Source organism: Eptesicus fuscus, chromosome 12 (assembly GCF_027574615.1).
Source record: "Eptesicus fuscus isolate TK198812 chromosome 12, DD_ASM_mEF_20220401, whole genome shotgun sequence".
NCBI lineage: Eukaryota > Metazoa > Chordata > Mammalia > Chiroptera > Vespertilionidae > Eptesicus > Eptesicus fuscus.
Window position 1 is genome coordinate 53,842,106 of NC_072484.1, and position 21,056 is coordinate 53,863,161.

The following is a 21,056-nucleotide window of genomic DNA, read 5'->3' on the forward strand; positions in this document are numbered from 1 at the left end:
GCATAGCTACGGCATACTATTATTGAATACCTACTGTGTACCAGGATAGGTGCTCTGGTTATGTTTTCTTGAAGGAGGGAGCAGAGTTGGGGTTTTCTCTCACCAAAGACTAATAGCCTTTGTTGTCAGATAAGTGAGTGCCATCCGGGGATCAGGCAACTTGTGATCACCCAGTGCATAGGCTAGTAAACGGTGGCTAAAGCAGTCATACATTTTTATATTCACTCAGTAAACACTTACTGAGTGCTGGCTGTGTGCAGCGATATGCCCGTTTCTTGAGATGGTTTCATTTTCACACCCATTGCCTTCCTTTCCTCATTGTTTCCAATCCTGGTGATTGGGTCTGAAATTCCAAAGGACATGGAGTTAGTCTTTCTTTATCCAACTTGAGAACATTTCATTGGGTGCTCACAAAAATCCATAAGGTGGGCCCCAAACTCAAATTATCCTCATTTTACACGTGTGAAAACGATTGAACAGAGAGGTTAAGTAACTTGCCAAGAGTCACACAAGTAGGGAATGGTTGAACCAATGCTTGAATCTTGATTTTCTGACTCCCAGACTCTACTTTTTCCTACACACACCACCGTCCACCGTCTCCCATGTATATGGATTTCTACAGGGATCCTATTGCATTTTGGCAATAATTTGATTTTGATAAGATGTGACCAACATGTACATTTTCAGGACACAGACTCTGCTATTGTGTAAGTATGTTATACCTGAACAGCAAAGAAAAACATGGACATTCTTATGCTGTCATTAAAAAATACCCGAAAGGAAAAGGCAGGGTTCTGTTTTCAAAATGAAGTGGTGTCTGCAGTAAACAGAACCAAGCCTAATCACACAGAACATTATGCTCTGTTCCCCAAGACTTGCACATTGAATTATCCTTCAAAATGCCCATGAATGGGTGGGGGGTGGGGGTGGGTGGGTGGAAAGGGCCGTGCAGAATAGGCTCAGGAATGTGGACACACTACCATGTTAATTCTGAAGGGGACTTGGGGGCCACGCCTTTGGTTTCTTGTTCCCAAGGGCCATGCCAACCATTGCTCCGGGTTTCCTGCCTTTCCCAGAGACTTCTCTCGATTCTGTATTTTCCAGGGCACCAAGACCCTGCCTGGCTTTCAATAAAAGTTCGGTAGCAACAATAACACAGAAGTGACTGTTTATTCAGATGGAAATTAACAGGGATGAGATAACATTCTGGATTTCTGTTTCCCACCCCTAAGGGGTATAGGTTTAAGCACCAAGAGGGAGAATGGATTTCAGACACACTTCTATTGCTGATCGAGATTGGCAACACGTATCTTTGATAGGTTCTTCATTGTTTTCAAAATGCTCTCACACGTATTAGCGCCCTTAATTAACCAAACACCCATAAAGTGAGTAGGACATATTTATTTCATTCTACAAATGGAGCTCAGTGGGATTAATGGATTTGCCTACTGTTGCAGTAATTGAACGTGTCCGAATCTGATCCAGGCTCTTGACTCATTTTTAATTTTTTATTCCCTTAACCACACAGTCTGAGACTCTGCTGCAGCCGAAAGCGGGCTTCACCCTGGAAGCCCATGCTCTGCAGGGTGGTGCAGCGGCCAGAATGCCAGGAGTCTGATTCTAAGCTCTGCCTACCACCTGCCTGAGTCAAGTCCTTTAGCCTCTCAAGTCTCAATTACTGTATAGCCAGGACTTCTAGTTATTTGTGACAGAAACTCAATCTGAAAGGGATTTACTGTTGATATAACTGGAAAGGCAGGTTTGTAACGACAGCAAATGGGAACCAAGGTCTTCCTGTGGTTGGGGCTCCTCTCTGCTTCTCAGGGGCCCCAGTTTGAGGCCCTCCCACAGCAGTCTGCCTCTGTGTGCTGTATTTGAGAAGTCAGATGCTGGCATGTGTACAGCTTTGCTATGAGAGGTAGGGGCCCTTCACCCCAGTTACCACTCAGAAAAACCTAGGTCAGAGCTTCCTCCCTCTGGTCATGTCACCCTAAGACTGTGACCAGCAGTGTAAGCTCTTGTGATGGCCCAGCTTGGGCCACTGGCCCGGGAGGCACAGGGCACCACATTGGCTCCAGCTGAACCAATGCCTGGGGTGAGGGAGGAGCAGTTTCCTAAAAAGGGGGAGGCTGCTATAGATAAAGAGGGAAGGGGTTCTGGCAGATAAAAATCAATAAATGTGCACTATGGGCTTTTAATCTGTAAAGTAGGAATAATGATACTGAGTTGTCTAGATTCTTTGGTTAGGATTAGTGATGCATCAAAAACTACCGAATCTACACCGTCAGTCCTGATACCGTACTAAAGTTCTCTTTCTTTCTTTCTAAAGGACAATGTCAAAAAATTTCAGTGGCACCTAGACTCCTTTATTGGCCCTCCTGCTTGCCTCTCGAGCCTTCTCTCTTTCCACTCCCTTCTGGAACTCAATACGATGATCTTATTGAACTCCCTTGAAAACAGCATGCTCTCTCTTATCTCCAGATCTTTAAATGTGCCTAGCAGGTAGTTGGTTACTCTTAATATATGTTGAATTATTAATTAACTAATTAATTAATCAGTAGTAGTGTCTGGCTCATGGTGGGTGCTCACCAAATAGAAGTTATTATTATTTTTCATTTTGTCTACAAACTGTCTGTAAACTGTCAACCCTATGGTTACATTAATCTTATTAGGAAAGTTAGCTGTTACCTTGGTAGACTGAGTGTCTAGCTGTGGGGTTGAGGGCAGAGGATGTGTATTTTTGATGGAGAAAAAAGGTCAGACATATGTTAACATGACCTTATTAGCAGAGGGCAGGGAAGGATGATCAGAGAAGGATGAGCTGAGGGAGGCCAGGGGGATGTGAGTGGCATCAGGGAGCCAGGCCAGGGTGGTCCAGAGGCTCAGCACCAAGGGGAGAAGGAGAGAGAGAAACATCAATGATGAGAGAGAATTATTGATTGGCTGCCTCCTGCATGCCCCACACTGGGGATCGAACCCACAACCTGGGCATGTGCCCTGTCTGAGAATCAAACTGAGACCTCCTGGTTTCATAGGTTGACACTAACCACTTAGCAACACTGGCTGGGCTAAACTACTTTTAAAAGGCAATTTTCAGAAAGTCTTTTTTAGAAATAATACCAAAAACTAAGGCTCATTACAAGATTGGGTTTCTTAATAAAGAAAGGAAGGTGAGTGTAATGAAATGAGCAAATTTTATCTTAGAAAGAAAAAAATCACAAGAACTTATTCCTGTGAGACAGAGCACTACATTTCACATCTAAATCTATTTTGTATTTCTGATTGGCAAAGCACTGAGCTAAATCCCCACAAGATCTGATTACAGCAAGCTCTTGGACAAGTGCTTATCTCTAATTAGGAGTATTTTCATCCACACTAACTATGTGGTTGCATGATATAGCTTTGCAAATTGTATCATAACCTGGTAAAACTGAACTGATTTAATACAACGATTTCCCCAGTGAATTAGGGGATAGTCCCAAAGAGAATCCAGAGTTGGCTGGTGTTATTTGGGAAAACGGTTTTACGGTCAATCCAGGAACATGTCATCGGATTTCTTGCACAGATTTGTTCCTGGGAGATGGAAACCAATCCCTTTCAGCGAGTAACCTTTGGTTCTAGAAGTCCTCGCAGTTCTGTGTCTGTTCATGGATTCACAGAAGGGGTGAGGGTCAGAGTTCCCGCAATCATTCCACCCACCTCCGCTCCTCCAGGACCAAAGCAGATGTAGCTAAATTCACGTTTTATGCCAGTTCATTTTTCCTTCTTAAGTTTCTGTTTTACTGAAACAGGTCATTTTATGCCCTCTGGAACCAAAGATGAATTCCTGTTTGTTTGCATGACTGCTAACAGACATTGTGGGGCCCCTGTCCAGGAAACTCATGGGTACCCAGCGCCAACATGCATGGCAAGGCCATGGCGGCCCCAGCTTGTCCAGGGTCAGCAGCGGCAGCACCCGTAATCCTCTAAGCTGGGGAGAGCATTGTGCCTCAGATTTTGTGGCTAAATTTTTAGAAAAAATTTAGATTTTTTAAGAAAAATCCCGTCTTGTACGTTGTCATCTTTCACTGGTTCCTTCAGTCAGTGCCCAAGGAAAAGAACACTAAGGTCCTGGGTTCTTTCCTACCATAAACCTGTGAGTTTGTACTCTACCCCTCTCCCCCCAATATTTTATTCTGAACTTTATTTTTAAAATCTTCATTGTTGAGATTATTACAGATGTCCCTCTCCTCCCCCCCGCCAATAGCTCCCCTCCACCTGGTTCCAACCCTACCCCAGGCCCTCGCCACCCTATTGTCTGTGCCCATAGGTAATGCATACATGCATATAAGATCTTTGTCTAATCTCTTCCTGCCCCCCTTCCCCTCTGAGAATTGTCACTGTTCCATTTCCATGCCCCTGATTCTTTTCCATTCACCAGTTTATTCTGTTCATCAGATTTTTTAGATTTAATTGTTGATAGATATGTATTTGTTGCCATTTTGTTCTTCATATTTTTTATCTTTATCTTCTTTTTCCTCTTCTTAAAGAATACCCTTCAGCATCTATATATATAAAAACCCAGCAACCATTACAGCAGAACAACTGGGATGACCAGAATGACTGGTGGCTATGACATGCACTGCAGCAGCCAAGAAGCCTGATCCAGGCCGGATCGCCCCCAACACCCCCATCAGGTGGGGCCAGCTGGCCAACTGCGTTAGCTGGCAGAAATTTGGGGTGCAGGGACCTTGGAGGTGCTCGGTCTCGGGCAGCTGCACGGGCAAAGCTCTCCTTTGGTGGGAGTGGACCCGAGATCAGGGCACCAGAGTCAGGGATGGGGTGGGGAGGCTTTCCTCATGGACAGAGCAGTCCCCGCAGGCCGTGCACACCACCCGGGCTTCTGGCCCCGGTCAGAGCAGTGGCAGGAATAGGGGCCGCGGGGCTCAGGGGTGGCAGCACACAGGAGCCAGGAGGTGCAAGGCCCCACCTGGGTTCTTACCCTGCCAGCTGGGCCCAGCAGCACCAGTAGGTGGGCCTTGGTGTGCAAGTGGGGCACTAGGCCACAGACCAGAGGGGAAGCGAGCCAGGCGGGCAAGGCCCCGCACCAACCAGAGCCCCAAGTGGCGTGGGCCGGGCCAGAGCTGGAAACCCTGGTGGAGTGGGTGGGGCTGCAGCCCCAGGCCTTTTCGGCCTTGGCCTTGGAATTCTGCGGGCAACCAGTGTACTGGCTACCAGCGCGTCAGAGGTCAGCCCCGCTTCAAGAGAGAGGACGAGGCAGTAAGTGGCAAGGCCACAGGAGGGATGGGAAATGTGTGGCCATCTTCGGGAAACCCAGCTGCCACGGTCTTCAGTAACTATGAACAGATAATCTTTGGTCTCGGTTCTACAGAAGAGGAAGCTGAGACTCAAAGAAGGGAGCCTTCTGCAACACCTCACCCACTTCTCAGACCTGACCCCGTGCAGCATTGTTTTCTTTGAAAGTAGAGGATCTAGAATGTTTTTAGATCTTTGCTATGTTAGGCAGGAAAGAATTTAGCACAGGGAGTTGGTGCTTGGGAAATCATCAGAAAGCTGGAGGAATGGGTTTTAGGCTGGGCCCCCCAGGAAAGACTCCTTGGCCAGCAGGAGGAGCTGCCCCCTCAGCCACAACTGAATTCTACGACAGTCTGGCACAGCTGTGACCTGGGGATCAGGAAACTGCTGCCCCCACAAGTGCCCTCCAGCTCCCACAACTGCCTGTGCACAGCCTGCATTCCGCTGCAGAAAACCTCCACATCTCCGCAAACATGATCACCAGCAGCAAACAGCCCAAACTGCGGGAAGATGCCTCTGCCCCACTTCTGCCTTCAAAATATTGTGCAAGCGCATCCAATCGGCAGAAACGAATTCATATCCAGAAACCTAGCTGCAGAGGAGTTTGGGCAATTTCAGACTTTCGTCTAGGAGTGAGATCTTGCCAATGTACCTCATGTGCCTGGTATTGATAAAAATGGGACCTGGCTGGTGGGGCTCAGTGGTTGAGCATCTGTCTATGAACCAGGAGGTCACAATATGATTCCTGGTCAAGTTTTGGACTTGATTCTCAATAGGGGCATGCAGGAGGCAGCTGATGTTTCTATCTATCATCATTGATGTTTCTATCTATCTCTCCCTCTCCCTTTCTCTGAAATCAATATATATATATTTAAAATGGGGTCATGCTGTATATATGCGTTATAACGAGTTTTTCACTTCATAGATCACTAATGTCTTCCTGTTAAAACCATACTTATAGAACATTATTTATTTATCATTCATTTTAATTGATCTCAGAGAGAAGAAGGGAGAGAAACATTGTTCTGTCGTTTCCTACACTCACTGGACTGGGTATTGAATGTGTAACCTGGGCATGTGCCCTGAGTGGTAATCGATCCACCACTTTCTGGTGTATGGGACGATGCTATGCTGGTACTCAGACCCCAAATTCCAGTTTCCAGAACTGTGAGAAAAATACATTTCTGTTGTTTAAGCCACACAAATTTATGATATTTTGTTATGGCTGTCTGAGCTGACTAATCCTATATAATAAAAGCCCAGCAACCGAATGGCAGAACGACTAAAAATGACCGGAACAACCGCAGCCCCTCGCCCTGGCTGGCTCCGCCCCCAATTGGCCCCCAAACCTTTCATATAATAGGTTTGGTGATGATGAACTCCTTTAGCTTTTTCTTGTCTGTGAAGCTCTTTATCTGACCTTCAATTCTGAATGATAGCTTTGCTGGGTAGAGTAATCTTGGTTGTAGGTTCTTGCTATTCATCACTTTGAGTATTTCTTGCCACTCCCTTCTGGCCTGCATAGTTTCTGTTGAGAAATCAGCTGACAGTCGTATGGTTACTCCCTTGTAGGTAACTAACTGCTTTTCTCTTGCTGCTTTTAAGATTCTCTCTTTGTCTTTAACCCTTGGCATTTTAATTATGATGTGTCTTGGTGTGGTCCTCTTTGGGTTTCTCTTGTTTTGGGTTCTCTTTGCTTGCTGGACTTGTAAGTCTATTTCTTTCACCAGGTAGGGGAATTTTTCTGTCATTATTTCTTCAAATAGGTTTCAATATCTTGCTCTCTCTCTTCTTCTGGCACCCACATAATGGGAATTTTGGTAGCTTGAAGTTGTCCCAGAGGCTCCTTACACTATCTTCATATTTTTGGATTCTTTTTTCTTTTTGACCTTCTGGTTGGGTTTTTTTGCTTCCTCATATTTCAAATCATTGGTTTGATTCTTGGGATCCTCTAGTCTACTGTGGAATTCCTGTATAGTATTCATATATATATATATATATATATATATATATATATTTTTATTGACTTTTTACAGAGAGGAAGAGAGAGGGATAGAAAGTTAGAAACATCGATGAGAGAGAAACATCGATCAGCTGCCTCTTGCACACCCCCCACTTGGGATGTGCCCGCAACCAAGGTACGTGCCCTTGACCGGAATCGAACCTGGGACCCTTGAGTCCGCAGGCCGACGCTCTATCCACTGAGCTAAACCGACTTCGGCTGTATAGTATTCTTTATTTCAGTCAGTGTATGCTTAATTTCTGACTGGTCCTTTTCCATTTTTTTGGCTTTCTTTTTAAGGTCCTTGAAAGTCTCACTAAGTCCCTTGGAGGTTTCTAGAAGATTCTGTGGTTTTTGAACTCTATATCCAGTAGTTTGCTTTCTTCCATTTCTTTTATTTGTGACATGTTTCTTTGTCTCTGCATTTTGGCTGCTTCCCTGTGTTTGTTTCTATGTATTGGGTAGAGCTGCTAAGTCTCCTTGAGTTGATAGAGTGGCCTTATGTAGTAGGTGTCCTATAGGGCCCAGTGGCTCAGCCTCCTCAGTCACCTGAGGTGGACACTCTAGGTGCACCACTTTGTGGGCTGTGTGCACAGTCTTGTTGTAGTTGAGCCTTGATTGCTGTTAGTGTCACTGGGAGGAATTGACCTCCAGGCCAATTGGCTGTGGGGACCAGCTGCAACTACAGTGGGAGAGCTGCTGTGCAGGAGACACCTTTATGGAGCAGGACTGCTTTAGTGGGGCTTTGGTGCTCACTGAGTCTGCCCTTTGAATGTGTTGCTTATGGATGTGTAGAGTTGTAATCTGGTATAGTCTGACACTGACCACTGGGTCCACTGGTTCTTGGGTCTCCAGGGAGGTGCTAAGTCAGCCACTGCCTAGGGACATCCAGCAGGAGCTACAGAGAGATCTGCAGAATCCTCCTCTTTGTAGTGCGTTTGGAAGTGCCCAGACAAGGCCCAGCTGTGAAGCAAGGCAGGCTGGTGCTGGTGCAGGGTATTGGGTCTTTTATTAATAGACTTGGGGCTCCTTGATGCAGCTGCAGCTTGTTTGACAGGTTTTAACCTGAGCAAGGACAGGCCATTTATATGCAAAAGCTGCTGCACACAGCTTGGTGGGGTTGTAAATTGGATAGCGCAGGGTCTCAGGGAATCTCCAGGGTGGAGCAAACAGAAATGGTTGCCAGTCAGCCCTGCAACCAGGGAGGTCCCAGCATGGGAACACTGACCTTTATGAGCACCGAGCACCGAGCACCAAGCACCTCCGTCTGGAAGAAAGCCGCCCCTGAGTTCCTGTTCTCATGCCAGACAGTCCAGTTTCTCCTCGTGTGTGTCTGGGTCCCCCAGAGCCTCGCTCTGGTGCTGGAGGTCAGAGGAAGCAGGAACTTGTAAGTTCAGTTCGTGGTGCTGGCCTTTTAAGAGGAGCAGCTGGGTCTCCAGCAGCCTCTGTGTCACTGAGCCCTAAGCCCCACTAGTTCTTACAGTCCATAGTTCCTACTGCCCATAGGGACTTCTTTTCCCAGCTCTGGGACCCTGGGCTGAGTGTCTGGTATGGGCTGGGACCCCTTGCTCCTCTGGGCGGCCCCTGCAGAGATGATCTCCCTCCCTATTAAATCAGCGGCCCACATGGGTGCCAGACCAGCCCCTTCCGCGCCTCTGCACCTCTTTCCAGTCTCAGTGTGCTTTCTTCTTTACTTTTCTAGTGGTAGGACTTCCATTCAGTCAGCTTTCCAGTGATTCTGAATGTTGGTTGTTCTGTATTTTAGTTGTAATTTTGATGTGGTTGTGGGAGGCAGCAAGTGCAGGTATTCGCCTACGCTGCCATCTTGGTTCTCTGAGCTTGTACTCTTAATGCCAGTCACTGCTTCCCCATATCAGTTTGCTTAACCAGTATTAGGGGGAAAGCACTCCTCTGTTATGACCCTGCTTTTACCTCATTCCCCATGAACCCAAAGTCCTGGATACGAAATAAAGTGGGATTTAAAGTCACTTAAAAAGTAAGTTGGCAGCCAAGCCATGCAGAGGTGTTCGTTTGTTTCTAGTGGGTGTTAAACTAAAGTCTTCATTTTATTTTCATTTTCAAGATCTGGCTTGGGGGCTTAATGTGGGAAATTAGGTGGTCACGAATGGAAAGTAATTGCGCAATCACATATGTCTGACTTATTTTAAGAGAATGAAGAAGAGAAAAATTCCAGCAGTACTCTGTTGTTGTACTGGTACATTACTTACTGTTTGTCAAGAAGTCTTCTAGTTTTGAATCCCCCTGTGATAGGGGATATATAAACATTTCCTAGAATCTCAAACGTAAACTGCACTAGCCGCACATTCTGTTCAGAGGTCTGTTTAGAGCAGCTTTGCCTGCTTGTGATGGCGGGTTCCTTTCATTGGTAGAGCTTTTCTATTATTAGAGACCCCTTTACAAACCCGAAACAATACTTGCCTCCCGGTAAATTCTCCCTCTTTGTTGAGTGAATTAACAAAGGATTCCACAGTGTGGCTGGCCCTGGATTGCCTTCAGCTCCTCAGGGCATTTATCATCCCAGGAGGGACCACTTGAAATTTATGAAATTTCATAAATGCCTCCTTGAGCTGAACAACGCATTCCTTTGGCAGTGGGTAGGTGCGGTGGGAGTGTTCCCATGCGGTTTGTTCAGCTTGGACAGTGTCAGGAATCCTAAGGGCTTTGCTTCCTAGCAGACAAACAGTTCTGCTTTGCAGACCCCAGAGAATCAGGAGGAGAAAGTCACCCAGGACCCAGAGGAAAAGCAGGACATTTAAGGCCAGACCACTCCTCTTTATCATTTTATCTCATTCCGGAACCAAAAAACTCTTCTCATTCTTAGATTGCCCCACTCTCGACCAACATGTGATAGAGATTTTGGCCCAAAGTGCTCATTAAACCGGTAGGAGCCCCAAGGGGAAAACACAGTCTTTTGTCTCCCTCTGGTGGACAATTGTAGTAATCCACATACAACTGCCAAATTAAGGGATGGATTTCAGAAATGAATATACCAAGATTATATAGTATACATAATAAAGGTATTTTAAGATACCACCCCTGTGCATTACTATTTCATATGCAATAATTAAAATTCTTAAACGTCATACTCACCTCTATAACATGTTTTATTTAAAAGACTTTACCCTCCCTTTGAAAGTCTAAATTTAATAGCTCCTTGTAACTAAACAGTCTAAACTGGGTCCCCCCACCACACCCCAATCCGCAGATGAAAGAAGTAAATTATTTTGTCTGCTGCTATTTCCGTGCTAACAGAGGAGACCCAAGCATGGAAGATTTAAGTTTTGCCATTTGTAATGAACTGTGGGCAGGATTCCACTGGAAGCTTCCTCCTCACCTTTACCCTTAATGCAGAGAAGGTTTAACTTGGGCTTTAGTATTTATATGGGCAGCTCTCCGCAGAACACCTTCCAGGGAGCACTCACTCCAGGGAAAGCCTCTGGGGGCCTATTCCCTAGGCAGCTCCACGCTTTTTGGGAGCTTTTCTTGGGCTCAGACACCCAGTCACTGGCCCTCTGAAACTCTCCCTTCCAATGCAGACACTGAAGGACGGCCTCCACCTTCTTCAGGCCTTACCGTTGCTCATATTCTTATGTCCTTAGATTAATCTTCTCTTCCTCAGGCTCAGACCCCACCTGGTCTGGTCTGGATGCTGGTGTTGGAGCAGCACCCTGTACTTCCCTCCCAGTGAGCCTTCTTCCCACTGTTGGATTCACAGGCTGGTGTTAATATTTTGCTCTGACATTTGTAAGGTTCACTGTAATTCCGTTACCTTCTCCCCCTCATATCCTTTCCCTTAAACAGACCATCTCTATGATCTACTTATAACTAGTAATGACCTCACCTGAAGTATAATTAGGTTTAAAGAAATGTCCTTTCCTGATACTTAGCTTCCGGAGAGAAACTGACTCCATCTTTTAATTTAATTTAAATTTTAAATGAACATATAGTGAAATTGGCTTTTTTGGGGGAAGCGTGCAGCGCTAGGAGTTTTAACACGTGTAAATTTGTGCAACACCATCACAATCAGCGTACAGAACAGTTCCATCAGCCTTAATACTCCCTGTGATATCTTTGTGTTATATCCTCCCATCCCTGCTCTCCAGCAACCAGTGATCTGCCCTCGGTCCCCATAGTTCTGAGTTTTTCACAATATCAGATAAACGGAAGCATACAGAATGGACGTTCAACTTACGGTAAGTTCAGTTATTGAATATCTTAAATGAATTGTGTGTTCAGTGTCATATTTTAAGACTCTTTGCCTAACCTGAGGTCTCAAAGATTTCTCCTAGGTTTTATTCTAAATGTTTTATAGTTTTCTGTTTTACATTTAAATCTATAATACATTGTGTTTTAATTTTTGTATAAAGTATAAGATTTAGTCTGGGGTTAATTTTCTGCATATGAATGTGTTCAACTACCATTTGTTGAAAACAAATATTCTTTTTCCTTTGAATCTCTTTGTAAATTTTTCCAAAATCAATTTATTCCATCGATTATGGTTGCTTTCAATCTCTGATAATACACTGTCTCAATTACCATGTTTTTTAGTAATTTAAAAATCAGTAGTGTGACTTCTTCAACTTTGTTCTTTCTCAAAATTATTTTGGCTATTGTACTTCTTTTGCCTCTTCATATAAATTATGGGACCAACTTGTATTTATCTACAAAACATTCCTCTGAGATTTTTATTGGAATTGTGTTAGATCTATAGATCAATTTGGGGAGAACTGTCACTTTAAGCACATCGAGTCTTCTAATTTGTGAACAGGTATGAGTCTCCATTTATTTAGGTCTTATTTTATTAGCATTTTGTAGTTTTTAGCACATAGAGCCTGCACATTCTTATTAAATTTACACCTGAGTATTTAATTTTTTGGAAGGCATTCTAAGTGGTATTGTTTTTAAAAATTTGGTTTTTAATAGTTCATTTCTAATATTTTAGAAATGTAATTTTTTTTTCTGAGTGTGTTGACAATGTATTCTGCAAACTGGATAATGGACACCCTGAGAAATAGCTGAATTAAGACATCTTGTCACAAAGACCACCTGTTGGCAAGGGCACTGGTTTCTGGAGGTTGTAGGATGAACCAATGTGTGAGGTGGACGAGGAGAGGTGTCTGGGAACAGTGTAGTGGGGAGGCCTTGCAGGGCCTTCTGGGGAACTCATGTATGTGCCCTATACAAGAGCCAGCTTCAAGTAAAGACCCCACTAACCAGAGATGCACCGAGACAACCATTACTATGAAGTTTTTTCTAACCCTGAACTTCTCATCAGTGTTTCTTATGCTTTTAAATAGATTATGATAACTATTGGAATGAGTACAGCATTTAATTCTTGAATGGATGCTGAGGTTCTCTGAGGCTTATCTTACATATTACCGAAAACAGAATCTAAGAGGCCAGAAACACTCATTCAAGGAAATGTGTTAAAGTAATTGGCCCATCCTTTATAATAAAAGCCTAATATGCTAAGAGTCCAGTCTTCTAGTGGGCCGTTCAACCAATCAAAGCGTAATATGCTAATGATATGCTAAGGCCGCTCAACCGCTCACTATTACATGCACTGACCACCAGGGGGCAGATGCTCTAACCCATAGGTTAGTTTGCTGCTGGGATCCGGCTCATCAGGACTGAGCAAGATGGGCCAGACATGCCCTGGAGCCTTCCTGTGGTCCCTCCCCGGCTGGCCAACCTCTCCCGTCCCTCCCCGGCCCTGATCGTGCACCAGTGGGGTCCCTCGGCCTGGCCTGTGCCCTATCACAATCTGGGACCTCTCGGGGGATGTCGGAGAGCCGGTTTCAGCCTAATCCCGGAGGCCAGGCCAAGGGACCCCACTGGTGCACAGATTCGTGCACAGGGCCTCTAGTTTATGATAATTCAGATAATGAACTTTATCAGTTTCAATATAGTTAGTAATTATCATTGCAACGGAGAGGTGAGTATGAATTAATCTGGTGAGTGCCCCAGTGATTCTTACATCAGGTAATTTTGGAATCAGTGTCCTGAAAACTACCAGGTCTGACTTTATTATCTCAGCCTCTGCTGGGGAGGGGGCCAACTGAGGGGCTGATCTTGAAGGGCAGATGGGGAGCTGAGGAGAAAGGGGGTGCAGCAGAACAGTGTATTCACTTTGGGTGCATTTTAGAATTGCCTGAGGAGAGCTTTTACAATCCTTGGAGGTAGGACCGAGGCCGAAGCCACTTCAGACACTCTCTAGGTGACCCCAGGGTACAGCCAGGCATGAGAACCGCTGCACTAGAGGGAGGTGACTGAGCCAGGCAGGAACTGACATGTTCAGGAAAGGGTTGTTAAATAGAATGAGGAAGTAGGTGATTTACTTATATTACAGGTAACTTCTTTATGCATCTGCTGGCCTCTCTTTAATACTGGCTTTCTATAGACGTGTTTTGAAAATAATTTGTACTTTAAGGTAAATCTCCCTTTTCTTGTTTTGTTTTTCTTTTGTGATTGAGGAAATTCTTATTCACCCCTTCTCGGACAGTGATGGGAGAACGCAGTGTTTACTAATGGAATTAAATAAGGGAAAGGCTTTGGGAAACCGTGGCGAGAGGGCTTGCTGGCTCTGAGTGATCTCTTTGGCCAGCGAGGCCTTACTGCCTGGTGACCAGCTGGCTTTCTGGAACCGTCAAAGGAGGCAGGGCTCGGGCCTTCTAGGAAGGTGCCGATACCGACACAGGGGAGTGTCTAATGATTTCTATTTCACTTCCCCAAACCAACTTACCATGAAGCAGAGAGGACCCCTGTGACGTACCGTCACATCTGATTGCTATGCTGAATTTCATCCAAAGACAAGGAGCACACCCTAGTGAGATTTATACTTTTTTCCTTAGTAATTTACTGCTTCCTGCTCCTGAAGGTCTAGTAAACCAAATAACAATGGGCTGGGGAGAGAAGGAATTGTTCTCATCTTTAAAATAAGGAACAACATGCTTTGGCATAGAGCAGCCCTCGCTCGCTACTGTAAACATCAGCAATCCTGCACAGACAGCTGCTCGCTGCCGCGCCCCCCACCCAGGGAAACGTGTGCTCAGCTCAGACATACACACGGGGCCCAGGCCGCAACAATGGAGAATGGGAGCTGAGCTCCTTTCCCAGGTTTTATCTTTAGCAGGCATCAATGTCGACTGGAGTAAGTCAGCTACTAAGTTCTCCCAGAAAGAGTCTGGCTTCCTCTGTTTGTATGGAATTTCCTCCAAGTGTGTGGCTGGAGGGACCCAAGTTCACAAAGAACCACAGTGTGGGACGGATTAATGTCACCTGTCTTTCCTTGTCTGCTCTGCTCCTGGGGAATAATGCACTTGAAGCAACACAAAACAATGCCTAACGACTCAGAGAGGTAGTTTTTAATTCCCAAGGATTTTTTTTTTTCATTAAAAAGGATCCAGGTATTAAACAAAACGACAGGAAAAAGTACGAGCTCTACTGATGCCTTCACAGCAAAGTTAAATACTCTACGTGAAATGCACGTTGGGAATGCTTATGAACCTGATTTTAAGATACTTAACTGTCATTATTGTTTGTGGAGGCTTTGGATGATTGACAAAAATGAGAAAACAGCTTGTGTCTCATAAACTTTTTATTTTAGTATCGCGAAGACGTGATAAGTAGATATTAGCAGGAATAGGTTATTGAATCACAGATTCACAGACGTGAGAGCCAGAAGATACTTTAAAGAGCATCTGGTCCATTGGTCCTAAACCCCAGGGATCCTCAGAATCCCCAGGGGGTTGGTTAAAGCACAGATTGCTGGGCTCCCGTCACAGTTTCTGATTCAGTAGATCTTGAGTGAGGCCATTGTTTTGATAACTGTCCCTTCTCCAGGCATCAACTCTCTGGTTAATTATGTTAGCCGGCATACAAAGGTTCTGTGATAGTGTCAGTCTTAAAAAGACAGTTCCCTGGGCAAACATCCTATTCCAGCCCTGCCCTACAGAAAATCTCCCTCCCGAGAGGTAGCCTGTAGCCATTGTTCCATTTCCCCACCTCCTGTCCTTTCTTGAACTCGCTCTAATCAGGCTCTCATGGGATCACTGTCCTGAAACAGCTCTTGTCAAGGCACCAGCAACCTTCTTATTGCCAAATACAATGGTCAGTTCCTAACCGTTGTCTCACTTGTCTAACCAGCAGCATAGTTGGTTGCTCTTTCCTGAAAACCCCTCGAGGGCTCTGGGACACCACTCAGGTCTCCTTACAGCTCAGTAGCCACTCCCTCTCAGCCTTCTCTGTTGATTCTTTCTCCTTTTCCTACAACCATTGGAGTTCCCGAAAGCTCAGTCCTTAGTCCTTTTCTTTATCTGCATGTGTTTCCACATTATCTATCCAGTAACAATTCACAACTTATCTCCGATCTGGACCTTGTCTCCTGAACTGCAAAATCCACATACAGGCAGCTCTCACTTTGTACCCTAGTTGTGGCACCGTAAACATGAGCGTGCGAGCTGAAACTGTGCGAAGTGTTTGTGACGATCAATGTGAAAAATATGATTGTCCTGGAACTTCAAAATTCTGTCCAAAAATTAAAAACTTCCTGTCAGTTATAACTGTGTGGTGAAATGAAAAAAAAAAAAAAAAAAAAAAGAACTGACACTTAAAAGCGAATATTGATGTCATTTACACTAGTTTAAAGCATTAGGAACATTGAGAATTAGGGTTTTCTGACTTTGTAAAACACTTATCAAGAGTAGCTTGAACTGTGCTTGCCTTCTTGTTGGCAAACATGGTGTGGAGGAGCATCTTTTCCATGCCTGGGCGAGCGGTCATAGTCCTTCCTAAGCTTGGGTTAGCTTCCACCATTTTAGCCTTCGTGCTTTCACTGTTGTGAAATATGCCCCGGAGTTTCTCTCATGTGAAGTCTTTTGCCAGTAGCACCTCCTCTGGGACGTCTTTGTTTTTCTTTTGCAACCACTTCCTTCCTTCGCCTTCACCTGTGGCTGCACGTATAAAATCTCTTGAGCGACAAGCAGGGACAACATTCCCAGGTAAGCTACTCCTTTTTTGTTTGATTAAAATTTCACGTTCAGCATTACCACTTTTTTCTTTGTTACTCTTTCATCTTTACTGGGCAATTTCTGTTTTTTTGAGTACCCATTCTGGTGGAATGTCAGCGGGTTTATCACTGGGATACAAGGAGGCAACACAGTGATGCATTTTGCTGTCTGTGGGAATGGAATGAGAGATTAACCAAGACAGTAGCCAATCACAGGCAGGCTCTGAAAGAAGTGATGTGATTGGTCACTGATCATAAAATGCATCTATCATTTGTGGGCTGAAGAAGCAGTGAAGTTGTACTGTCTGCAGTAACTCACAGTTCATATACTGTGGTCACTGGGATTTGTTAGAGGACTGGTGTTATTAAATGAAGCCACAGTAAACTCACATTTGTGCGTAATTTCAGAATTGTGCAGAAAAGAGAGAGGACAATGTTCACCTGCCTACTTGACAACTTCGTTTGTTTAATGACTGTCTCATACTTCACATGTCCTAAACTGAGCTTTTGATTTTCTCCATCTCCAAGCCTGCAATCCTCCTTACCTTGTTAAATGATAACTCGCTACTTTTAAGTTGTCCGGGTAAAAAATGTTGGAGTCATTTTTGACTCCTTATTTTCTCTTATCCAATCCATCATCTGACCCTTTCAACTCTATGCTCAGAATATTATTAGAATCCTACCATTTATCAGGGCCCACTGCCTCCATCCTTCTGGGCCATCACCATCTCTCGCTCAGCTTCCTAACTGGCCTCCTCACTTCTACCCCAGCACCACCACACCTATTCTTCACAGAAATCAGAATGATCTTTAACAATGCAAATTGATCATGTGACTTCCCTGCTAAAAATCCTTCATTGGTTTCCTATTTCAATCAGAGTAAAAGCCAATCATTCTGTAATGATCTCTAAGGCCCTATGTCATCCCCCCAAGGCTACCTCTCTGACCCCTCTGCTTTCACACCAGCCTTCACCCACTCTGCTCTGGCTATACTGGCCTCCTCATTCTTCCCTGGACAGCCAAACATACTTTGCCTCAGGGTCTTGGCACTTGTTTGAACACATCTGGTATGTTTCTTCCTCATATATCCACATGGCTCATTCCTCTCATTTCCTTCTTGCCTCTGTGCAAGCATCACATTTTATAGCACATGCTATACAAAAAAAGAATACCCATCCTCAAAATCCCTTATTCCCTAATAATGTTCCCTTCCAATATCTCTGTTATGATCCAACATATCACATATTTCTTTGTATTTCCCCCCCCCCCCTGCAACTGGATTGCAGATTTCACAAGAGCAGCTGTTTGGTATGTTTGTTTAAAACTTTATCCCCAGAGCTTAGAACAGTACCTGGATCGTAGGAGGTCCTCAACAAATGAATGGCTGGATGATGACTATTGCTGGTTTGTGGCAATTCTGAAGAACCACATCTCCAAGAACGGCTTCTGAGTGATGCGCAGGGCAATGGCCTTCACACTTTGGCTTGTTCTGACTGGAGATGCAGAACAGTCCTAGATATGTAAAAATGTATGAAAACTTCCTTTTGGAAGTTAGTTCTTACCTACAGAGCATGTACATCTTGTCTGGGGAAATTTTGTTGGTCTTTGGCCTTCAAATGTATCTTATTAACCAGATAAAAAAAAATTGTGGGTCCTTTTGGTAAAAATAAGTTGAAGCAAAAATAGTCTTTATGATTTGGCTATTTTTGTTAGTGTATTTTTTAAATGATAAGGGAAAATGGAACAATGCTAAAAACCCTGGAGTTGATCACATGTGTAAGAACCATTGTGCAAAGGACTGAAGAAAAAAGAATCAGGTAAAAACCTGGAAATACGGTGCTGGGATAGACTGCTCTTCCTTTGGAGGTTTTTTTCTTTCTTTCTTTTTTTTGGCTGGCTACAGTGAACGTTATTGATGGTGCACGACAAAGTAGGGCTCCCTATGCCCCTCCCCTTCTTCAGGGGGGTCTGGGATGGAAACAGTGGTCAGAAGATTCTCAGTGTTGGGGGATCGATCTGAGGCAAGGACTTCCCAGCAGCTGAGGGCCTCTCTTGCTCTTGCTGGGGCTGGTGATCCAGGGGACTCTTACTCTTTGGAGGCCATGTGGACCATAAGGTCCACCACCCTGTTGCTGTAGCCAAATTCATTGAGGGCAATGCCAGCCCCAGCATCAAAGGTGGAGGAGTGGTTATCACTGTTAAAGTCACAGGAGACAACCTGGTCCTCAGTATAGTCTAGGGTGCCCTTGAGGGGGCCCTCTGATGCCTGCTTCACTACCTTATTGATATCGTCGTATTTGGCAGCTTTCTCCAGGCGGCAGGTCAGATCCACAGCTGACACATTGGGGGTGGGCACACGGAAGGCCACGCTAGTGAGCTTCCCCTTCAGCTCGGGGATGACCTTGCCCACAGCCTTGGCAGCACCAGTAGAAGCAGGGATGATGTTCGGGGCAGCCCCTCTGCCATCATGCCACAGCTTCCCAGAGCGGCCGTCCACGGTCTTCTGGGTGGCAGTGATGGCATGGACTGTGGTCATGAGTCCCTCCACGATGCCAAAGTTGTCATGGATGACCTTGGCCAGGGGGGCCAAGCAGTGGGTGGTGCAGGAGGCATTGCTGACAATCTTGAGGGAGTTGTCATACTTGTCATGGTTCACACCCATCACAAACATGGGGGCATCCGCAGAAGGGGCAGAGATGATGACCCTCTTGGCTCCGCTCTTCAAGTGAGCCCCAGCCTTCTCCATGGTAGTGAAGACACTGGTGGACTCCACAACATACTCAGCACCAGCATCGCCCCATTTGACGTTGGCGGGATCTCGCTCCTGGAAGATGGAGATGGACTTTCCATTGATGACAAGCTTCCCGTTCTCAGCCTTGACTGTGCCTTTGAACTTGCCATGAGTAGAATCATACTGGAACATGTAGACCATGTAGTTGAGGTCAATGAAGGGGGCATTGATGGCGACAATATCCACTTTGCCAGAGTTAAAAGCAGCCCTGGTGACCAGGCGCCCAATGCGGCCAAATCCGATCACTCCGACCTTCACCATCGTGTCTCAGAGTTGTGGCTGGCACAGTGCAGGAAGAGAGGCTGTCTGATGAACAGGAGGAGTGTAGAGCCCCTTTGGAGGTTTGATTATACACCTCTTCTGCAGGAGTCCTCTTGAACCTTCTTTTTTCCTCAGCCATCACTAGGGTCACCAGCTGCATGCAGGTGTAACTTGACAACACCATACCTTAGCCTCACTGTCTATTTTTCACTTTCCTTCACTGAGTGGGATGCCTGCAGAAACCCACTTGGGCATTCTGGAGTGTATTCAAACCTGCAGATGTGAGGGCAACCCTTGATTAGTGGGGGGTAGGTATTGGTAGAGAAATATTTTCTCTTTCATGTCTTGGACGAACAAGTCTGAAACGCTTCCTTTATGATTCTCTTAGAGGGTCCCAGGGGGATCAAGCCTCAGTTGCTCACAATGGTGAGGAACTTGATTGCTAGGCTTCCCCTTTTCCCTCTTGTACTCTTCCCAGTCTCCTGCTCTGGGTCCTTGGGATCACACCTCAAAATAACGTACCTATGCACTTGACCTTGTTTCAGGCTATGCTTTTTTTTTTGGGTGGGGGGTGAGGGGGAAGGGGACTAGACTAAGACATAGGTCAACCTGGAGACAACCTGGTCCACAGTATAGCCTAGGGTGTTTTAGGTTTTTTTTTTTGTTTTTTTTAAATATACTTTATTGATCTCTATTTAATAATCTCTTTAATAATCTCTATTGATTTTAGAGAGGAAGGAAGAGAGAGAGAAAGATAGAAACATCAATGATGAGAGAGAATCATTGATTGGCTGCCTCCCGCACGCCCCCTACTGGGGATCAAGCCCACAACCCAGGCATATGCCCTCGGCTGGAATCGAACCTGGGACCCTTCAGTCCGCAGGCTGACGCTCTATCCATTGAGCCAAACTAGCTAGGACCACACGGCCTTTTTTGAACACTTTTGTTCTAATTGCTGAGGGAAGCACAGCTTTCTATAAACACACTTTCCTCTGAGATGCTCCCTGTTCACTCACAGACCCCCAGCAGCTCTCTAGGCCTACATAATACTGCTCCGCATTGATGATGCAGACCCTTATTGTAGAAATTGAAGCGAGGTATGTTACTCTCTGACCTTACCTACTTGAACAACTCTAAACTGGTCCTCTTATTTTTCCCAATATGCCATCCACATGTGTGTGTGTGTCTCTCTGTGTGTGTGTGTGTCTCTCTGTGTGTGTGTGTGTGTGTGTGTGTGTGTTTTCTTCCAAGGATTAACTCAACTCTTATATTTTTCTAGAACCTTCCCAAACCACTTAGCTTGCAACAATTCTGCCCTCTGTGCACCCTTGCTGCAGTTTTTGTTTGGACCACCCGTTTGATACTCACAGCATGGTGCCTTAAATTATTATTTATCTCTTTATTTATATGTTCTGGCTCAACTTGATTATAATAATCTGTGGGAATAGATTGTATCTTACAATCCAATATCTCCAGCGGGACCTCACACAATGCCCTGAAAAATAAATGCTACTAATGCTGAGACTGACTTTGTGGTGGCATGATCTGAATCAATGTTTATCAAAGTGTATTTATAGGGTATTAATAAGCGTTATAAGAACAAAAGTGTTCTGTGTTTAATCAACTTCGGAAACCCTGGAGGACTTCTCTGAGTCTTTAAATTAGCCAACCTTCATTGC

At 45.0% G+C, this 21,056-nt stretch overlaps 1 protein-coding gene and 1 long non-coding RNA gene across 3 annotated transcripts in view; one reads left to right on the forward strand and one right to left on the reverse strand.

Moving 5' to 3' along the window:
• Positions 1-21,056, forward strand: part of LOC114230025 (uncharacterized) — a 96,885-nt gene that overhangs the window by 42,105 nt on the left and 33,724 nt on the right. The gene's annotated exons all lie outside the window — the stretch shown is intronic.
• LOC103303250 (glyceraldehyde-3-phosphate dehydrogenase-like) lies at positions 18,406-19,398 on the reverse strand. 2 transcript variants are annotated; one of them, XM_054723984.1, is made up of 2 exons: positions 19,255-19,398; positions 18,406-19,200 (listed from the first exon to the last, which is right to left on the reverse strand). In XM_054723984.1, exons 1-2 carry the CDS (start codon positions 19,375-19,377, stop codon positions 18,412-18,414), a joined length of 912 nt encoding a protein of 303 aa, XP_054579959.1. In that variant the 5' UTR covers positions 19,378-19,398; the 3' UTR covers positions 18,406-18,411. The 2 variants fall into 2 exon arrangements, with proteins under 2 accessions (XP_054579959.1, XP_008158488.2); XM_008160266.3 differs by having other exon boundaries at positions 18,406-19,398.